General features: G+C 43.5%; 1 protein-coding gene across 1 annotated transcript; it reads right to left on the reverse strand.

The window, feature by feature from the left end:
- Window positions 1–1,729: 1,729 nt before the first annotated feature.
- Window positions 1,730–21,319, reverse strand: LOC104506098 (phosphatidylinositol 4,5-bisphosphate 3-kinase catalytic subunit beta isoform-like; the record flags this gene model as incomplete). Its single annotated transcript, XM_010146922.1, has 12 exons — window positions 1,730–1,808; window positions 2,114–2,223; window positions 2,840–3,018; window positions 5,697–5,796; window positions 6,726–6,869; window positions 8,156–8,277; window positions 10,861–11,049; window positions 13,054–13,107; window positions 16,619–16,749; window positions 17,145–17,241; window positions 17,789–18,040; window positions 21,242–21,319. Coding segments are annotated over 12 exons (1,535 nt in total), but the record flags the coding sequence as incomplete, so codon positions are not given.
- Between the last annotated feature and the right edge of the window lie 309 nt (window positions 21,320–21,628).

Here is a 21,628-nt window from a genome sequence, read left to right on the forward strand (position 1 = left end):
GGCTGCATTAAAACTACTTCATTGAAGTGGCACTGAGAAGTAACATTTTAAGGAGGCTGCAACATACATTTTTCTCCCAATATAGTAGTCGTCCTAAATATACCACCTTTCCTGTCAACTCCATCTTCCTACGGAATCTTGTCTTGCTCTTTAATGACTATCCACTGTTTATCATGATTAAAAAAGACAACTGAAAACATGCAGTAACTGAGATGAGCGGGTTAAGCACAAAACAGATGGAAGTACTTTTTCTTTACATATTTAAATAATACACATCTTGCGCTGCAGGACACTGTCAAGACTAGGAATATGAACATTCCCACAGAGAATCCAGCAATAATCCACTTCTGAACCTCCAGACGGACCACAGACTTATCCACCCATCCAGACTGTAACATCCCCACTCAAGCGGCAAGAATTGCAGGAGTCAGACTTAAAAGCCTTGCTAAGGTCAAAGGAAGGCACCCACTGCTCTTCCCCTCCCTCAAAGGCAGCAATCAGATTAGTCAGACATGGTTCACCCCTGGTAAATCCATAGCAACTGTCCCCAGGCATCACCATTCCCCTTGTGCAGCAGCACTCCTAGAAGGGAAGCACAAGCAACAACCCCTCCCAAGCCTCTCGTCTCCATGAAACCAGTCATGTAATTAATACAGGACAGACCTCCCTCTGTTAACTTCTGTAGGAAGCAGATCGCTAACACAAATTCATTTCGGCAGCTATACGTTCATTTGTGGCCATGGCAGCACAAACCATACACGTCCTTAAGAAGTAAGGCCATGGGAAATAGGAAAATGTTAAAAAGAAGGACCCGTATTTGTGCATTCCACAAGTGGGGTCATTCTCAGAGAGTGACACCCTACAGTAACGACTACCAAGCCTCCTGTATTTGTGCATTCCACAACTGGGGTCATTCTCAACCAGAGAGTGACATCCTACAGTAACGACTACCAAGCCTCCTACTCCCCCCCAGCAGTTACCAGTACTTAAAGGTGGCTAAAGTGTAGGGAGGGTTTTGCCTTTCAGTTCTACCTGTTGGAGAATCCCAATGGTGTATTCCAGATGCAGCCCTCAGCAGATCTGTGTCCTACATTTGTACCTCACTTGCACATGTGCACTAGGACTTAAGAGCTGCGATTCCCAAGGCCACTAAGTCCCCAATTTTGCATATGCCTGGAAAAATCAGTGACCGTTAACAGGAAAGTTTGTTACTCGGGGAGTTTATGAAACATCTCCCTTGGGAAAGGCCGCAGTCACAAACAAAGGCACAAAACCCCCTTAACTCAAGAACTGTTTCCTGACCTCAGACAATGCTTTTCACCTAGAAGCTTTCCCAAGGATGAAATCAGTAAACTGTAGAAGAGAACAGTGGGATTTATGATCAGCGCAGCAACTTAGATAACCAACAAGAGCTATGGTGCACCAGGAAAAACACTCTTTTTGATAACAAAAATCCCCAAGTTTCACTTCTTCCACTGTTTCTTTTCATGGCTAAATTCCATTGCCATGTGGGCCACCTAGGGAATGAAATGCAAGGAGAAGCCATCTAATTAGCTAAGGCAACTGCCTTCTGTAGCCTGCTCTCCTTGGCTATGACAACTGAAACCTTTGGGCATCGACACAGATGTTTAGAAAGGGGACAGTAGGGAAGGGATGTAAAAAGCAGGAAAGCTTTTCTGCTAATGGTGGACTCTCCATCCACATAAACCAGCCCTCCAGAGACCCTTACCGGAGATCCAGACCAGCTTCTTTCCACAGTATGTCCATCAAACGCAGAATCTGGAGGGTCAGCATGTCCTGTCGGAGATCTGTAACGGCAGGTTGAAACTGCTACTTCACTTTCTCAGTGTGCTGTAGGCGAACTTCCTAAGGTTTATATGGCCTTCAGACAACGGTACCCAAAACTGCCTGCAGGCTGAAGTGGGGCTAACCATAACCACATCGCCATGACTGATGATGTCTGTACTTTGAAACCCCGCCAGAAGCAGGTGCTTCACTTGTTTACCAGCGTCAGAGCAAACCACGTCCAGATTACAGCCGTACAGGGCCACACAGCCCAAGTGTGGAAGTGAGGAAGGGAAAGGATGAAGTTCACATTTTTAGCACTGCTTACCGTCACCGTTTTTGAAGATGATCCCTACGTGATCCCCTCCAAACATTTTATTGTTGTATACTATCCACAGAGGCTTCATTTTAGAATCCATGTATCTACATTTCTCAACGCTAGAAGAGAACACAGCAAAAGTTTTAGTCAAATCAGAATAGTTCCACTGAAAAGCTGTAAACATTGTTCAAAACACAACAGGAGACTCAGACACCCAGTCTGGAAGTACTTACAGGTTACCTCTGCTTCCACTCTGCTACAGAACGGCAGATAGGATGTACCAGACACCGTGACTGCCATCCACATATCTAACGCCTAAATTAAGCGCCCGCGTTTTCAGCAAAAAGAGTTTTCTTTGCATCCTTTCCCATCGGTTTTCAGACTTTATATTCAAGTGCTGTTAGAAGCTGTAACGGCTGATGTGTTTACTGTTATAAACAGAAGCCAGGAATGCAGTCTGACTCCCTTTTAGGCTGACATTTAAATGTGCTGAGCCCTGGTAACACACTGACAAAGAGTATGAAGTTTCATGGCAGATCACAGCACTCCTCCACCTTAACGGATACCTCACCCTTACGATTCCCAGCAGACCCTCCCTCAGTGCAGAAGAGGTTCCTCCTGACAGCCCATCTGCTGAACAATACAGCCAAAGGAAACTGAAGTGCCTGTGTGCTTCTGCCTTACCCTTTCCGTGCAAAAGCACGGTGACATTTTATTTACTCTTTCTTCACTTACTGTAGTTCTGCAAGTATAACAGAAGGATTCAGGGGAGACTGGAGGTCAGAAAGTGCTTCTCTGTAGGCATTCTGTTTCAAACACGTATGCATTGCATCTTTTCCTTTTGCTTTGCTTTGCTTCATGGCATTCAGCTTAATTAGACTGTTTAAAGTCTTCATCTTATTAAGGGCTTCCACCTGAAAGAGATATTTTGGCTTTAAAAGTTATCCTTCTGATTCTATACAAATTAAAATGCAAAATCCCATTTCAAAACAAAACAAAGTATTATTCTACAATTTTTTAGAAGTGGAAGTAATAGATGGCAATTAAGGCAGCATTCCCAAAAAAAAGGTAAGAACAACTTTTCTAAGTCGCTCATGTCCCAGAAATCCCATTTTCCTAAGGAACAAAGACAGTGATGGGACGAAAGCTCTGAAGTGTCGAGTCCCTTTTTAAAGCATGACTTAACACTTCCAAAACCTCAACAGTGGAATTTCAATGCACGATACATCTACACAAATTCCATCTTCAACACACACTCGTCGTCTGCTCATCCAAAGCGGCGCCAAAGCCCGTCACACAGGTGCCTCTGTCCACGCCGAAGGCAGCAGAGCGCTTCCCCCTTCCAGCAGAACCAAACGCCACCCCAGGCGAGCTCAGGGTGCAGACACTCCGCTGCGTGCCGTGCGGTACGGCCGCGCCGCGATACATCTACACAAATTCCATCTTCAACACACACTCGTCGTCTGCTCATCCAAAGCGGCGCCAAAGCCCGTCACACAGGTGCCTCTGTCCACGCCGAAGGCAGCAGAGCGCTTCCCCCTTCCAGCAGAACCAAACGCCACCCCAGGCGAGCTCAGGGTGCAGACACTCCGCTGCGTGCCGTGCGGTACGGCCGCGCCGCTGCTTCCCGCGGCAGCAGAGCGCTTCGCCCTTCCAGCAAAACCACACGCCACCCGAGGCGAGCTCAGGGTGCAGACACCCCGCTGCGTGCCGTGCCGTGCGGTACGGCCGCGCCGCTGCTTCCCGACCATTTTCACACACAGAACCACACACCCTTAACTCTTACGGGGGGCAGTAGGAACGGTTTGGAAAAAAATGAAGACAGGCATAAGGTCAAGGGCTCTAATCAATTAAGGTGTTCCCAATCGCAGTATCTCACCCAAGCAATATCGCTACCTTAAAAAGGTGTACAAATGCAAGGCAATTATTGCCACCAATGCACACAGGTTTAGCCCTCTGTACTCTCCCCTAGCTCTGGAAAGTTTTCTACTGGTACGTAGCTTCTAAGAAAACAAGTAAACTAGTGGCGTAGGTGTACGTAACGCTCAGGGAGACAAGCGCTTTAGTGACAACCTAGAGAGCACGTACAGCATGTGCAATTTCAACACTGCACCTAGCAACAAGTTAGCCAGATACAAAGCAGCCGCTGGGACAATTGCCCTTCTTTGCACCAGCCACGGCTAGCACGCTCGGTACTACACATTCCCAGCACACAGCAGCGCTGCAACAATCAGAAACGTGGATTTCTATACAAGGAAGCTTCAGCCTAAGGTACACCGTGCCGAGTCAAAGCCTACCCCTCCTACCGCCAGGATGCTGCGGAACTGTATGCAGTTTGATTACAGAGCCCAGGCAGCAGGGACCTGCCGGGTCAGCCATCTGTCAAAACCAAAAGTGCTCTGCTTTGCCACTATTCTAGGAGCTGTACAAACATCGGCGACAAGGGAACAAAATGGAACCTGCCTTGTACAAACAGGAACATTTTGAAGTATTTCTCGTTTGAATTTCTTCCGTGTTTGCACAGTTGGGAATTTTTTTGCCCCTTCTTTGATTGTACTGACATTTGTTTCCTGTGAAGTGCACAAAAACTTCACTGACCTTAGGTCTATTGCTTACAGCACTTCATCACCTACTTTGTTCATGATTTGACAACACTAACAAGCACGCAGGCGTACGAGACTCTTTTCAACGCCCTGTGAGCCGAAGAGCACACCAGCACATGCCAGTTCCCCGTGTCTCCCACAGCAAAGATTCAACATATGCAGCATCGGAACCGTGAGGAATGACACCTGTCAGACAAGAACCTACTGAGTTAGCCTTTGTGGCCTGATACAGCAAATGCATTAATTTCAGAGAGAATTTTCCAAAGATTTTTATGGCCAGAATCTAAACGAACTTGCTAAAAACGCATTAGAGACTTCAAACACAACGTGTCTCAATGATCTGCTGACACATTTAATAGCGTACCTAAAAGCAAACCTCTCGCTCTTATTAGGCTATTTTAAAGCAAATGTTTGCTGGTTTTTCTTTGTTTTGTAAAGGGCACATCTCTATTAACACCAAAATGAGTATTTGGTTTACTTCAACACCTGTTTCCAGGGAGTACTACATGATGGTACAACTTCAGGGGCTTTTGCATCGCCTTCCAACAGAAGCCAAAGCAGCAGGAAGTAGTCTGGGAATGATCTAGACAAAGCTTAGACAGAAAGGTAATAGTGGCTATTGAACAAGATACCTGACTGGGGAAAAGAAGTCAGAAGCTTCTAACACACGGAACCCCCGCAAGTGAGTAATGTCCAGAACATGTGCGCACTGCTGCGTGTTTCTCACGTCTCGGAACACTGTAAAAGCAGCTCCCTGCCGCTGAAGCCCCACAGCACTAGCTGCCTGCTGTGTCAGGGAACACTGCTCCACCATCCAGCTGCTTAGCCCTTTTTTATTTCTCTGCCTCGCCCGTGCGTCCTTCCCTTCCCCGCTCCCCAACAGGCGGGCTTCGTCAAGGTAACCAGTGCGGCCCACAGCAGGAACGGAACAGGTATCCGAGTTAGAGGCGAGGGTAAGTCAAGGTTTAAAGCAGAAGAGCACTCGGTACCTGTTTAGCAAGCACTTTCATATGAGCAACGCTTCCCCGGCAGTAAGCTTCAAGTATCAAACCGAACTGTACTGAAACGGCAGGTATGTGAACCTCTGACCTGCAAGAAGAAAAGCTGCTCGTCAGACCACGGCACTTATGGATTAGCATGCTTCAAGTCATCAACATCAACACCACCACACACCAAAACACCTCACAGTCACGTAGATAAGCCAAAAGGCAGGTTTCCTGAGAAGGAACAGGGTGCTCATGTGCTGAAGACTGTGAGGGCTGCCTGGTGTCGAGGCATGCCCCTTGTGTGAATAGCCAGGACTGTTCTGGAGGCAGCAGTGTTAAGAGACCGCAACTGGTTATTTGTTTTCAGGAACCTCTAGTGCTGACAAGTCATAGAAGATCATATTGACAATCAGGGCTGATATTAAACCATGTGTTCTCAAATCTTTGTAAGGGAAAAAGCAAAGTTTTCCTGAGGGGAACACTTTGGAACAAGCCACTGGACCTTATACCACAGCCAATTATCCTCCAACACATTTTCATGTAATCCTTGCTCTTTTTATTCAGAAATACTCTAACAGATTGTACTTCAAAGACAGAACCAACCTACAGTCTGTTCTGCAAGGATTCTGCCATGCATGGACCTGGCCACCAGAAGCATCAACTGCACACAGAACTGCTTCATTCCCTGTTAAACTCTCAACAATAACATAAATTTTTCCCAGCCCTGAGGTATAAATATTGTACTTTTACTGCACACACAGCCACAACAAACACTGAGGTTATGTACAATCCTAACTTACCAGACAGAGCTGAATGCAGTTTGGAATACTGTCACCAAGCAGCAGGTTACAAACCACTGCAATATGATTTTAATTATAGGCTTGCTCTGATCTATAAACGTCAAAGGTAAAGAAGCATAAGGAGGACTTGTAGGGGACTATGAGGCTCATGTAGAACAACTCTCAAGAAATGCTGTTGGAAAGACCATTCAGGCTCAACAGTTTCAGAGGGACGTAAGGGAAAAGCTCCTACCTTAGATGCCAAAACAACATCTGTCCTATTCTCCTATTAGCGAGCGCCCGCTCCAGCAGAAACCTGGAGAGCGCACAGTCAAGAAAGGGTTCGTACTTCAGGACTTGCACAAGCTGAAGAAGATACTGAGAGAGCTCTTCATCACTGGAATGAGGTACGTAAAAAGTTAGTGACAGAGCAACTACATTAATGACATTCCTGAAATTGAAACGTATGACAAATCCAATGATGACAGGTTTGTAGCAATAGCAGGAAGTGTCCCCCAATTTTTCAGTCACATGGAGAAGGACAGTAATACACAACAGTGCAACTGCCAGACTGACCAATTGATCAGGAAGCTGCCCCTCAAACAGCATCTTACAGCCCTCAAAGCAAGTGAAAACCTGGGTTCCATCCTGGGAAGATCTCAGATAGGGTAAGTATCCAGACAACTAACTACTTCAGTCCCCATCAGGCATTGGCTCCCTTTGACCACAACCTCTGACTGAGGAGCTGGACCTTTGGGACCACATGAAGGACCACTGTAACCCAGCAGTTAGCTGCAGCGGGCACAGACAAGAACTGAGGATAACTGCGTATGCCTGCCAACGGCACTCGGCTTACACGGAAGGAGGGGAAGAGTATCCACCCTACTGAAAGCACCCAACTTCAGAGCCAGAACTAGTAATACTGAAATAATTCCAGATGTAACAGTTCAGTATTATTAGGACAGCTCAACAGCTATTTTGCTTGTTTGCATTTGAAAGAAGTCAAAATATTCTTTTTTTTTTTCCCCAAAAAGTCTAGCCTTGACCATTAAAAAACTGATCAAACTGTTCACCACAGAGAACTCAGAATTCAAGGACAGGAAACATGCAGTAAGGTTGCAAATGATGCCAACCAAATCCTGCCCTCGGTTACAATGAAGAGCAAAATCATAAGTCATAAAGGAAGAACTGCAGACAGCGAAGGCTACTGTGCAGAACAAACACGAGTAAGTCCCTGGCTTTTTAGTACAGGGCATGGCTTACATTTCTCTCAAATGACAGGGTCACTAGCAGGCCCGGAGCGCAAGGTGGCTGCACAGCAGTTCTTACAGTATTTGACTACTGCGGTATTTTCTCCCTTTGTTACTATGATGTTCTCACACTGTCTTGCTCCCCTTTTGTCCAAGCAAGGGGTGAACACGCAGCCCTCTCTGGGACAAAGGTGCACTGGTGCTCTCTTAGCAACATACAAAATAATCATCCTTGAATCCAAGATGTCAGAATAAGGTGGTTTTATTCAGCTGCAAACGTGCTTATCTAGACTGCTTTATCTGGCCCATCTATTCATGGCAGGAAATGTGTTTAAATCTTTCCTCTTTGGGTTCTTTTTTTCCTAAAAAAGGAACAGAATGCAGTTTTTCACCCCAGAAATCCTTGCATGCTCAAGTAATCCAATATACTCACCTCATTTGCTTTAAACAACCCACTGCATATTCTCTGACGTACTGGTCTGGATAATTGAAATCCAGCAACTCCAATGCTTCTCTGGGCAGCAGCTTGGGCCATATCTGAAGGAGAGCCTGAAGCTGTTTTGAAACAAGAGCACTATCAGGTTACAGGTAAAGGAACTACTTCAGAAAACAGATGGGTGTAACTGCCCATAACAACATTCCTACTAACAGAGGGAGGTTACAGACTGGTGTGGAGGAGAAAAAGGGGGGGCAGAGAAAGAGAAATAACTCTGGGAGAACAGGCCCACTTCTGACTAGGCTTCTTACCCTTTAAAATGATCCAGGGATGGGGGGTTGGTGGGTTTTTTTTTTTCCCCCTCAGGTCTCATTTACACTTTGTCTGAAAAATCTGCTTCTTCACAGACAGACACAATGCACGGTAAACAAAAATTAGGTAACCACAGGTATGTATGCTTTAGAAAGACTTTCAATTAGATTTAGGCAATGGTTTGTAAACGTTCTCCTACATACATAAACGTTTTGGTAATGGTAAAAGTTTTCCACTAAAAAAATTAAAATAAAAAAAGTTTATATTGAGAGATCTGTACCAAGAATATCTGTCCACCTCAACGGATGGAGCCTTTTCCCACATGCACTGCGAGTAGTAATTCAGGTCGTATATGAAAAAAACCAAAAACATCCCAGTACTGAAGACAACGATGTGCCAGAAAGAATTACAGAAAACACTAGTGCATTATTTTGGACAACCAAGAACACCTAGAGGTCTTGTAAAATAAACTGGGTTTACTGCATTTTAATGAAGCTACTTGCTGAGAATGTATTTTTAATGACACATATATAGTTGTATAACTGGAACAGTACACGACTGCTTGAAATAAAAAGGCTGAATGTGTAAGTCAGTGTATGAGCAGCACAAGATTTCTCCTCTCTGTAGGAACAAGTCACAACTCATGAAAAAAATGAGCCTTTCCTATCAATGAGATAACACAGGTATTTTGTATGTAAATAGCAACTTGTAAAATCCAAATGATTAGGAAGATCGCTTCCTCCTGATGGAGCAATCCTTGTACACCTACAGTGAAAACATGTCTGTCTCTACTGTGTGTCACAGTTTGACAAACAGGGATGAGTTCAGTCTCAGCCTGCAGTAGAGAGGCAGGTTCCTAACACTAAACACCACGGGGCCAGACTCTGAACTGGTTCATCTGGGCAGCTTTGGGAAATGCAGAAGGCAAGACCTGAGCACAGATCCATCACAGTGCAAAGCCAGCGCCCATACTAGCATTTCATGGGGAAACACTGGCACGAATACGTACAAGATTCATAATGATATAAAGTAAATTTAAAGGTGTTTTAAACATAGGGGTCCTAACTTGACATAAACATACATGCAAAACCTACTCAGCCCATAGCCCAGTACAGTTAACCTGACGTAGGGACTGGTGGTGAGCTACAGCAGCCAACACTTACGTATAATGCACAGTCGTACTCAAATTCTGACAGAAATACTAACACTGGGCAGATATTTCATACCATAAAGCAGATGTTCAAAATGCATTTAAGGATAAGATCTCGCTTTTCAGCTAGACTATTCCTGAAAAAAAAAAAAATATAAACCACAGTACTGTCTGCACATAAGCAAACAAAAACTGCATTCCTTCCAGGAAGCGCACAGTAACGAGCAAGATGACTACGCAGGTTCGCCAACTCTTGAAATATAATCTTTACACATATTCTTTAATGTTCCCAAATTTAAAGGACTTGGAGCTGTCAACTAATACTCATACTCCAAGTACCTTTCTAAAACTCTGCTACCCAAGGCCTTGTTTCCAAGCCCTACCAAGCAATCAGAATGCCTTTTCCTTCACATAGGTCCATGAGTACGTGTTTAAATTTACAGGTTTAAATTGAAAGTGGGGAGGTTTAGATTAGATATCAGGAAGAAGTTCTTCACAGAGAGGGTGGTGAGGCACTGGAACAGGTTGCCCAGATGTGGATGCCCCATCCCTGGAAGTGTTCAAGGCCAGGCTGGATGAGGCTTGGAGCAACCTGGTCTAGTGGAAGGTGTCCCTGCCCATGGCAGGGGGGTTGGAACTGGATGGTGTTTAAGGTCCCTTCCAACCTAAACCATTCTGTGATTCTATGAGTAAACAAGTATCTGCTTATACTGCTACAACTTTTATACAAAGCATTATATTTCAGACCTTGATTTACAAATATAATCCGTTTTTTTGTTGTGGGGTTTGTTGGTTTGGTTTTTTTAAGAAGTTCTCACTGTTTTGGTGGTCAAGTACCGGCCCATGTTGCCCAGAGAGACTGTGCAGTCAGTCTCCATCAGTGGAGATCGACAAAACCCAGCTGGACACAGTCCTGCTCTAGCTGACAACGCTTGAGCACAGGGTTTGGACTACATGATCTCAAGAGGTCCCTCCTGCCCTAAACAATTCTGTGAAATTCCTCATATTTAAGATCAAAGTTGAGCACAAGATTTTCCAATTAGCCTCTATAAATAATCGCTGTGCTCTTCTCACCATTCACAGGACCTCTGAAACACATTTTGGGGTTTGTTTTTGCAAGACGCTAAGTCCTTGCTTATGTGTCCAGGCCACAGAAGGTAGCCATTTCAGAAGTCTGTGCTGGGGAAAGGACCCCGACTTGTTCGTGATTTGTCTCCCCCATCACTGCCGTTTCTCTTACCTGAGCGACATCTTCAAGTTTGTTCCATTTTAAAGAAAGCAGCAGCTTTGGCAATGATTGTGGGAAATTTTCACGACAGTCATATCGCAAAGTCCAAATAAGATCCATTTCATTTTCACAGAGTTGAGATAAAGGATCTCTTTCCATTATTTCTTTGAGCACAACGTAAAACTTCTTACCACCCCGACCCTGGAAAACGAGAAGTGCATCATGTTTTGATATATCCATTCTTACATTTTAGCTCAAATATCAGATATCCTACACTAGAAGTACATGAAATAGAACTCAGGAAACAGATGAATGGCTACTATGCGTTTCTTCTGGATTTCAGACCTCTGAAGCTTCAGAACTGTAACTAACAAATTCAAAATCGGGGGAAAGAAGTTTCTGAAAAAGTAACTAAGCTTCAGCACTAATGACGCTAGATGGCAGCATTTCTATTTTCCAACTCCAACACGGAGAACTTTCCTTTTGTGATGCATATACTTTCTCCTTTTGTTTTTCAAAGGAGCTAATTTGATAGATGTACATATAATTTTCTTTAATTAAAAGCCAAAAAAACCCACTTTTCCAACAGTAACCAAAGGGAAGGACATTTGCTAGGCATACAAACACATATTTTTGTCTTTAACCCAAACTTGTCATTTCCTGGCATTTTGCTCCATTTCAGATCTCTGAAACATTAACATCAGTGGTGATTCTGTCCACCAGTTCGCAGGAATGAGTTTCCATACTGGCTCAGTTAATACCTTACGTCCCCAGCCATGGCCTTATGCAAACTGGGAAAGACTAAAGCAAGGATGTCAGCAACAGTAGCATTCCATAAATTAATGGGAGACAAACGGAATTGCTGCTTCTGGGTAAGGAGGTACCAGCTGAAGGGAACAAAGTAGCTTTAATCCATATTTTGAGAAACAACATGGCAAGCTTTAAATATCAAAGCCAACTTTACCTTGGCAGAGCCCAAGTTCCTACGCGGTTTTAAGAGGCAGGCCAGAGCCAGACACATTAACAGGAGAAAAACCAACCCAGGAGGGAAGCTCAGAAGAAATGGCAGGCCAAATCAATTAGGATTCATGGCAGAAACAAACAGCTCATTAAATAACTTTCTGCACAAGTGTCCCACCAAGGAAGAGACACGCCCGCTGCACACAGAACTTCAGTTCAGCTCCTTCTAGAAACGGCAAGTGCCTGAGCCTCATATTGGGCTGAAATGTTTGAAGTACGTATTTTCATGTTAAAATACCACCTAAGTATGAATTCTTCAGGAGGGAACAGACTTCAAAAAGCCAGTTGATTTGTAATGCATGTTTAGTGAAACTAAGTACCTACTCTCTTTCTCAGCCTAAGCAAACAGCTGACAATAAGGTGATTCCTGTATCTGAAAACGCCAATCTTTTCACACCGCTGTCACGGCAGCACGCTGCTATTCAACGTGTCCAATTATTTGTACACTAAGCTGTTTGCACCTAAAGCAGCAGCCAGTCTTCACTTTTCCTGAGCACTTCCGGCACTTGGTACTGTACCTGACATTTTCCAATTAACTGCTTTACTCCTACAGAAAAGGCAGTTACTACTGTTGTCTGACTGTGCTTTCACTCTCTTAAACTGCAGTCTTCTCTACTTTTGCATACAATACAAAGAAACGCCTCCAGATTTTGATCTTTTCAGAATTTGTCCTCCAGTTAAAACAATCCAATTCCTCAAGAAAAGCACATAATCATCGTATTTAAGAAACATCATCTTATCGACCAATGACCAATAAAATTGGACAAGAAAAGCACATAATCATCATATTTAAGAAACATTATCTTATCGACCAATGACCAATAAAAGAGCTTATTTGGAAACATCTGACAATCAAGCTTCATACTCGCCAAAACTGGGCGATTTTCCAACAATATTTTATGCAGCCTAGGAATGTTTTCCATATAGACATCTTAATTGTGTTACAAATCCACATAGCATGTAAAGCAATTATGTTTTTAGACAAAAAACAGCCAAGAAGTCCAAAATATATTGGGAAAAGTGGATATATATCTGAATTTTAAGGCAATTCAAAGTGAATTACATAAGAAAACAGTAAGGAGAACTGTTGTGATTTGAGCTTCTGTATTTCTAGGTTGATGTAGAAGATAAAAACCAAAAAACCCAAGAAAATTAATTTCAAAATAGCCTTTAGCAGATTCTTACCGCCATTGCAGCATTATCACTGCTTCTTGCAATCTCAGCTGCCTTTTCAAGTATCTGCAAAAAGATAGTTTTAAATACATTAGATTTCAAACCAAATGTGACTGCACTGAAAGAACAAGTATTATAGAAATGAAAAAGAAATTCTGCTCTCTTAGATAATTACAGCACTGTTATTTTGTATATGCAGAGGTGTAACATGGATTTCTATGCTGTGTCCCTCTTCTAATCTGCAGGACTACAGAGATCAGGAATAGGAGTGCTCTGAACTACCTCAGTTTTCTTCTTCACTGCTCCTGGGCTAAATGGTTTCCCAATTACTTTGTATTGTCCCTTAGCATTAACACAGTCATTTTCTGCTTCTGTTTGCATTTTCACCTTATTTTTCAGTACAGCAAACCAATTCCTCGACTCTAAATTATCCTTTTTCTCAGCTCTACTTCTGCTGTTTGAGGGCACTGCTCCTGCGCGTCCTACCTGCTACCCCCGCTCGATCCACACTTCTACCCTTTATTTCAGCATAAATTCACAAACCTAGCCCTTTCACCATCCTCTCAGATCACCCCTATGATCTCAATTCGTGTTTGTACTTACTTCCCGAAACCTAGGACCTTCCCTTGTGTCACGTGACGAACAACCAGCTCCCAACAAGAACTCGCCTGAGGACAGAGTGAATACTCCACCAACAGGCTCTCAGCACCAGCTAATCCATAGCAACCCTCGGGAACCAGGACTGCTACTCCTGTTCACAGCACAGCAGCATTTCCCCAGGAGCTCAGCCCACAGTTGCTCTCGCTCGTCCCTTTTCTTTTTGGCCTTTGGAACATTATACGACTTCTTCTGAAGTTCATGCAATAAATCATGATGGGTAGTTTAGTGTAGATGTAAATACAGTTCTTCCAACTATATCCTGCACGCTGCTGCAACCTGAGCTGTGTTAGGATGGGGGCTGCCTCAGCTAATTCAACCTGCTCCAGTGGGTAGAGCTACAGTTGTCACATGGTGCTGCTCAGAGGAACAATTCACCAAGTGAAGTATCAGCCAAGAAAGCAGTCCAAGGAACTACACCCTCTCCTCTCCCTCGGAGGTCTGCCTTTCCCGTCTCCTAGAACATAACACCACCTCCAGACACAGATTCAGCAAGACTTGCATTATTTTTACTCAGACAATAGGAGTTAGGAGAAAACACCACAATAATCAGCGCTTAAATACCCAGCAGCTAAAATCCTTCAAAACATACTAACTTGGTTTATTCTTTCTCTGTACGAAATGCTGAATAATAAGGTGTATGACATCTACCACTTGGCTACAGAGCTTGTTTACATACTGTCCATGAAAACATGCACGAACAGAACCACAACGCCCTCATCTTGCTTGATGCTTGCTTGCCTCCCTGTGCTTTTCACTGAGTGACTCTGTCTGCAAATAAGCTTGGAAAGTTTCTCGTGCTTTTCACTGAGTGACTCTGCAAATAAGCTTGGAAAGTTTCTACACGTCCAACTCTGTCCAACCAAACTACGAGCCCTTCAGGGTGTCACATCACTGAGCATTCACCACCCCAAGACACGGCTCCTGCAGGAGACAGCAGCTTCCTCATAGCTGTCGAGGCACATGGACTCGCTCAGCCCCCAACAGCTGCACTGCAAGTGGACTGATGCCATGATCAGAAAGATTAATCTGGTTTTGCACATTATGTTTCTTAGAATAAATATCTGGCATCGATTCTCTCCGTTTTCTTGGCAGCAACAGGCAACACCACTGGGAAAATTAGAAGCAGCCATACACCACGCAAGTCTCGCGTCGTCAATTCTGAAAAACCGATTCCCAGCTGACACAATTCAAGCAGGTACGGTGTTTCCCCTGATTCAACAGGCCCTTCAGGAATTCTTCAGAGAGTCTTTCAGAGAATGGGATAACTCTCCTTTCTGAGGAAGAAACTTCAGTATATCCACAAAAATGGAATGAATTATCAAAAAATGTTTAGAGCTCCAATCTTCCCAGCAATACTGCAAAACAGCTTCTTAACTCTAGGAAATTGCAATTAGCCAAAGCTACTGGGAAAAAAAGAAAAAGAGCTGCTTAAAAAAAAGCACATTTTGTAGCATTTCCTCCAAGTCGAATGGTTCCAGCACATGTTGTTACTAGCTCTGCAATCACTTTATAAAGGTGCTCTGGGGTTGCCCGCTCGCCAATATGCAGGATTTCTCAGGTACAGGTCAAGAAGGGGGCAAGAAGGCAACGTACGAAAAGCCATCAGGCAAAGGGAAGTCACAAGGGATGGTGAAGACCATCGGACACACCTCAGTGTCAATACAGCAGGTGACCTACTCAGTAAAATCTGCTGTCTGTATTCACCCAGCAGTTTAACATCCTGAAAAAGGATGCAGGTACAAACAAAAGGAACCATAGAGCTAAACCAACTACACGGTTACTTCAGACATGTAATTGTATGTAGCATGTCTGTAACATGCACATAAAAGCAGCTTTTTTCTTTAGAAATTAAATACATGCAGTGCAATGAGCAAAAACCCGAAAGGTTTACAAATAAACCAGTAACAAAACTGACTAAAGTATGTCCAGTATGAAGAGTGAACTGGTGACCCACAACCAAGAAGGCAATCCGTCAGTACTGTGCTGCGCATCTCCAGTGCTGTTTAACAGGAGTTCTGCACCCAGAGGGGAACAAACCCACAACCCAAAATCAAAACAAAAAGCTATCCTGTTCTTTGCTTTCATTCTGACGAACCTCACGCCCAAAATCCCCCGCTGATCAAGCCAATTGGTGGTCTCTGTCTTTTTGCTCATGCCCCCCAAAGGTGCAAACCCCTACCAAAACAAAAACCAGTTTCCTTTATGTGCATGTTAACTTTCCCCAAAACAAAATTCAGGCTAATGTATGAATTAGACCCTGTTTTGGCAATGCAGTGCTAGCTGTCAATTTTTAAACTTATTTTATGCCTTGTTTCCTGGTCTTGGCTTTATTTGGTGGTTTGCGAACAACCTGCCATCCAGCATTCACACTACAGACATTACCACATGTATTCCAAATATTCGCTTCCTTTCTAGACAGACATTCATATCCGTAGAACATTACGGGGCAACTTCAGTGGATTTAGTTCAAGAGCAGAACTTTAGAAACCCCTTTTCATACAGTATTAAGAGCCTATTTACCCTCAAAAGGATTTTAGCTCGGAGTGAAGAAGTGTTCCCAAGAGCGGGTACGTACATTTGTACGACCAAGTAACAGAGCTTTGTAGATCCCAGCCAGCACAGCTTGAAAACTTCCAGGGAAGTTCAGCTTTTTGTAGGACCACTGATATTAGAAACTAATTATGCTTCTGAGCCTCAAGAGATGACATAGAGAGTTTTTTTTGAAGTATGTGTCTGCAAAATGCTACCTGAGGGCCCTGAAGCCAGAGCACTGGGACTCTTACACAGTGCGAGGTTAAAAACCGCCGCGTGTTAGCTAAAAGGCAGAGTGGGGAATTCAGTGGGAAAGGCAGCGCTGAAAGAAGAAACAGGCACTGACACACCAGCATTCCCAACTGCTCTTGTTGTCATACCTTACCTTATCAAAGGGAGGGTAATTAACAGGCTGTTTTGAATATTCTTGAAATCTAATGTGCAAAGCTGTTGCATTTTCAGCGTAAGGGTTAGTCTGGACAGTTCCCATTGGATTCAACATTTCTTCAAGTTCATCTGAAACACCAGACATAACATGCAATATTATAGGCCAGGCATGCATTGGAATGAAAAATCTGAAAGGCAGAGATGCTTACGGCATACAGCGGCCGGGCGCAGGTTTCGCTGCACGGCACCTGGACTGCCACGCACTGCGGTTCACCACATGCCCAGATGTTGGATCATCACCCAAAGAGAAACTGAGTTTCTCCAAGCAGAATCTTGTCCTTCCTGATACACAGTACTTCCAGGAAGGAGATTAGGATGTTACACACTTAACCACATAATAAATGCAAGCAGTAAAGAGGCTGTGACAGGAGAATTGGACATGCATGCTCTAAATATTCTGCTGGTTGATACTACTCCTCTTTAGTCTTGTGTTTCAAGTCCAAATCTTAGTTGTTCAACTTTACCAGGAAATGACGACCAGCTGTGCAGCACCACTTCTCCACTCTTCAGCTGTCCTTTATAATCAAACACCATGGTATTTACCCAGGCTACAGGATAATGCTGTTAAAGGGAAGAATTTTTACATGGAGACTACAATGCCAGTGCACATCACTACGCAGCAAGCACTAAAATACAGGTGAAGTGAGAGGGGTGGGTTTTACTTTAAAATTGGTGATACTTTTTCACAGAAACAGTTAAACACATGCATCACCTTCAGTATGTACTCCAGTACCAGGGAGGACAGTAGGAATTTTAAGGGTGTCGCTCTGCCAGTGCAAGAATACCGACTTCCCAAACGTGAGCCCTTCCCCGAGCATGAGCCTACCCATGGTAACTTTCCCATCTTTTCCCAACCACAACTCATTTAGAGTTCAGAACAGAACTGGCCTTTTCAAACACAATTCCTAAATAGCCATTTGCCAATGGGCTTACAACTGAAGTTTTCATGCCTGCTTCAGTGTCTGAAAAGTATAGAAGTTTTCTTCGTACCAAGATATGCAATTCTTAATGCATATGCTTGTTTAATGCTTTTTTCTCATCAGATTTCTGAATACTCACTTCAATACAATCCAAAGGTACGCTTACAAAAAACAAATTAAGCACTTACCACTTTTCCTGCTTTCCTAATGGTTTGGTATTTGGAAGGATTCATTGCCTTGGTTGACTTCTTAGTTTTCATCTTATCCATCACAGCATAAACCGCAAAGCACAGCCTGGCCATTCTTGGCAGATCGCAGACGTTTATTTCAAACTCCAGTACTTCATTCCAAACGTGGTCGCTTCTCCCAGATACTTCTGCGCTTACGATCGTTTTACAAAGGAGCTCTGTACCATGGAACAGACCAGCCCTCACATGAACCTGGAAAAAAGGAATGAGAAGTGTTGAGCTTGACACAGAACTTAGAAATATTGATGAAATGCATACAGGCATGTTCTGTGTAATATTCTATGCAGAATTCTATCTTAAAAGAAATACTAATTGTGAGGTTTTAAGATGAACCAAACAATTACTGAAAACACATTTGTTGTACTTTGCTATTCATATTCCTGGCCAAATTCAATTTGGTTTTGGATAAAAAATAATTCACCTCTGAATTCCCAACTGACACAGACAAGATCACTTCTGGGAGAGCCTATCCTTCCCTCCCTCAAAGAAACAACCGTGGGAGCAACACGGAAGCAGTCCCAGCCTCGATGTACCTCTTCTTGGCTACGCCAACTAGTGCTCAGTACTGACCTCCCCATCCATAACCAGCACAGATAAACTAGGCACTGGCAAACTGTATCACAGTTTAACTGAAGTCACGCTAGAGAGCAAACCTGTCTTCAGCCCAGAATAATCCCTGGAAAAGGCATCAGTAGCGCCTGTAACGGTATCCCAACACCACCAGTTCCGAGCATCCCGGACTCCTCCGAAACAATTGCTACCACCGCTGCAGAGGTGGCTGTCACAGCACAGGCACTGGCAGAGGTACTGGGTGTTGGAGAGCACACTGAGAGGGGTTACACTCCTCCTCGAAACAGGGGCCACAGGCACATCCAGCACTAAACTGACTCCTTGACTTACCTACATACAATGCCACTGCCAAGCTTACAGCCAGCCACGGCAAGGAGGAGTTCAGTTGAGAACACTACACTCGCTCGAGTCCCAGCGATACTCAAAGAGCCACTGTGGTGTGCACAGCTTCACGAACACCCATGAACCAGCTCGCCAGCAAATCCAAACGCATACAGCTTCCACGTGTGTGTACACACCTACGTGTAACCCTGTATGTGCGTACACACAATCACAATTCTTGATTACCGGGTTTTTTATTTCTCTGTAATTAAAGATTACAGCCTTATATTCCTCAAAAGGAAACACTGTGGCTGGTGTTAGAGAACTGATGAAAACTGGTTGGTTCATAACCTTCTTGAAACAAACCACCAGGTGGTCCTTTATTCATTCATTTGGAGATTCACTGTACATTCAACTGAACTTACAATCAAGCTCCTTTGCCGATTTAAAGATACGGAAATACGGAAAGGTATTTCCTTTTGGAAATATAACTACATCTAGTGTATTATCTGCTTGTGCTTTAACACTAGCAACAGTACATATTCTGAAATCTGCCTTTTTTTTTTTAAACCAGGTTTTTAAATTCACATTTGCATAATTTTGAGTATCACTCTTTGACTTGCTGCCATCTGATATTATAACTTTACATGCCACCCACCACACTTCCCTGATTTCACTTTATTAATATCAAAAGCATAAGCGATCGAGTAAAGTTGGTAGTAACAAAGCATTCTATTGCTGGAACAAATTGCTATTTTTCTTGCCTTTCGACTAGTTCTAATTGCATGTTTTCCACTCCTGCTAATGTAAGGGACTGGATCCCGATTTTATTCTTTCCATGCTGACACTCCCCCTTCACGAAGGAAACGGTATGTACCACTGGGGCAGCCGAAGAGCGAGACAAAAGGAAAAGCAACCCCCAATGCCACCTATTTGGAAAACTGGGTGTTAGGCAGCAGAATGGAGGCAGTTGTGCTCTAGGTGAAAGTACCCAGCCCCGCGCACACGAGCCGAGTGCTATCCAGCTGACAAACTGTTTGTTTCCCACTACAAACGCTGTGTTTATGAACCCTGTTGGTGGCTTCAGCAAAAATGGATGAATATTGGCCTGATCCAAAGCACAATGAAACTAAACAAACAATGGCAGTGAATTAAACAGCCTTAGAACCAGGACTAGAAAACAAACACGTTCTCAACAGCCACAATCCCGTAACAGCGCAGACAGACAATGCAGGGCAGGCACAAGCCTGCAAGGTTACACATGCCTTCTTGTTCTTGCGTAACTACGGGTCTTGAAAGTTTTTGAGACTAAAAAGCAATCAAAATATCTAAGTTATATCTATATTATCTAATTACCTAAATATGATTTAGATAGTGTCCACAGGCACCAACACCAAAGAACTGACAATTTTTCCTGTTTCTCCTCGAGCTTACAATCAACACAGATGCTTTTAGGGGAAAAAGAAAATAAAATTCACCAAAACCCCCTTTTTGTAAGCATGGGGGAAAAGAAAACCAAAACTTCGTAGCTGTGTTGCTTCTGGAATCCACCTTCTCTTTTCCCTTCCCTTTTCTTTTAAAAACTTCACGAGACTACAGAACGTAGAGTTAAGAAGATACTACAACTACCCAAAAATTGTGGTTTAGACAAAGGGAAACATCTAGTTTTGCAGCCACCCATTTCCACCGCCGGTGCGCCTCAGGTAGTCAAACTGTAACTCTGGCTCATGTAGCTGTGTAGTAACGTGTAGTGTCAACAAGCAGGTTGTAGCAATAGCTTTTGAAAGGAGTAAAAACCGCCCCGAGTATCCTGAAGAAAGCATCAGGCCAGCAAACTTCACTGGCTAATTGAATTTCTTCCTAACCTACGTAGCTGACTATATAATTTTTTGGTGGCCAAACAAAGAAAAGGAAGCTCATGTTGTTCTACCTGACAGGCACATGTCTTGTAAGGTCTTGCAGGAGTTGTGCACTACGTTTCCCATGTGCTGACAAACTGTGGTTGGTAAAACAGTCAGCAGCTCAGTCGTGTACGTGTTTACAGGAAGTGATACTACAGCGTTCTTTGTGCTCATGTTCAGAAAATAAAAGACAGATTGAACAGAAGCACACAGAACACATTCCGAACTACAAAAATACCTTGCGTTCCACTGAAAAGGTTTAGTGTTTACCCTGCTTTTGTCTGTCAGATGCTTACGACAGTTTGGCTTCAACAAGCTCATTCCAGCAGCACCAGGACTTCACAGACACCATCTTAAGAAATCCAATACCGTGTGGACGTTGACGTCATGCTGGCCACCACTGCTGATCATGGTCTAACGCACGCTCCCAATTTCAGCCAGGAACACAAGATTTCAACCAATACTCCCCATACAACTGAGAATAACCAAAACTGTTACACCTTTGCTGAATTGAAACCTGTATGATTTTGAGGTCACTAAACATTGAAAATCATTAAAATGATGGCCAGAACTTCTTCTGATACCAGGCATAGTTACTTACTTTGGCATTTTCTTCTGTATTTAGTTTATTGCCCTTTAACAGAATAACCTTGAAAGGGTTGGAGATATCCCACACACTCTGAGAAAGGAAACAAAGATGCAAATTCAATCTTAATGTAACATATTGAATCTATTTTACAAGCCAAGTACTTTAAGCAAGTCATAAATAAAAATTTACAGAGATGCATTTTTAAAAACATAAATTTGAAATCTGACAACATAAATTGAATATCATAACTACAAAAGCATACAAGATGCCCTAAAGGGACAGAAAGTTAGGAAAAACACTCAGCTGAAGGGGGGTGGGGGTGAGAGAAGACACGGAGTACTACTGGCTGACAATTCTCTGCAATTATCTGACAATTATCTGCTTGAGGGTAGGGAGGCT

Source organism: Eurypyga helias, unplaced genomic scaffold, assembly GCF_000690775.1.
Source record: "Eurypyga helias isolate BGI_N326 unplaced genomic scaffold, ASM69077v1 scaffold1020, whole genome shotgun sequence".
NCBI lineage: Eukaryota > Metazoa > Chordata > Aves > Eurypygiformes > Eurypygidae > Eurypyga > Eurypyga helias.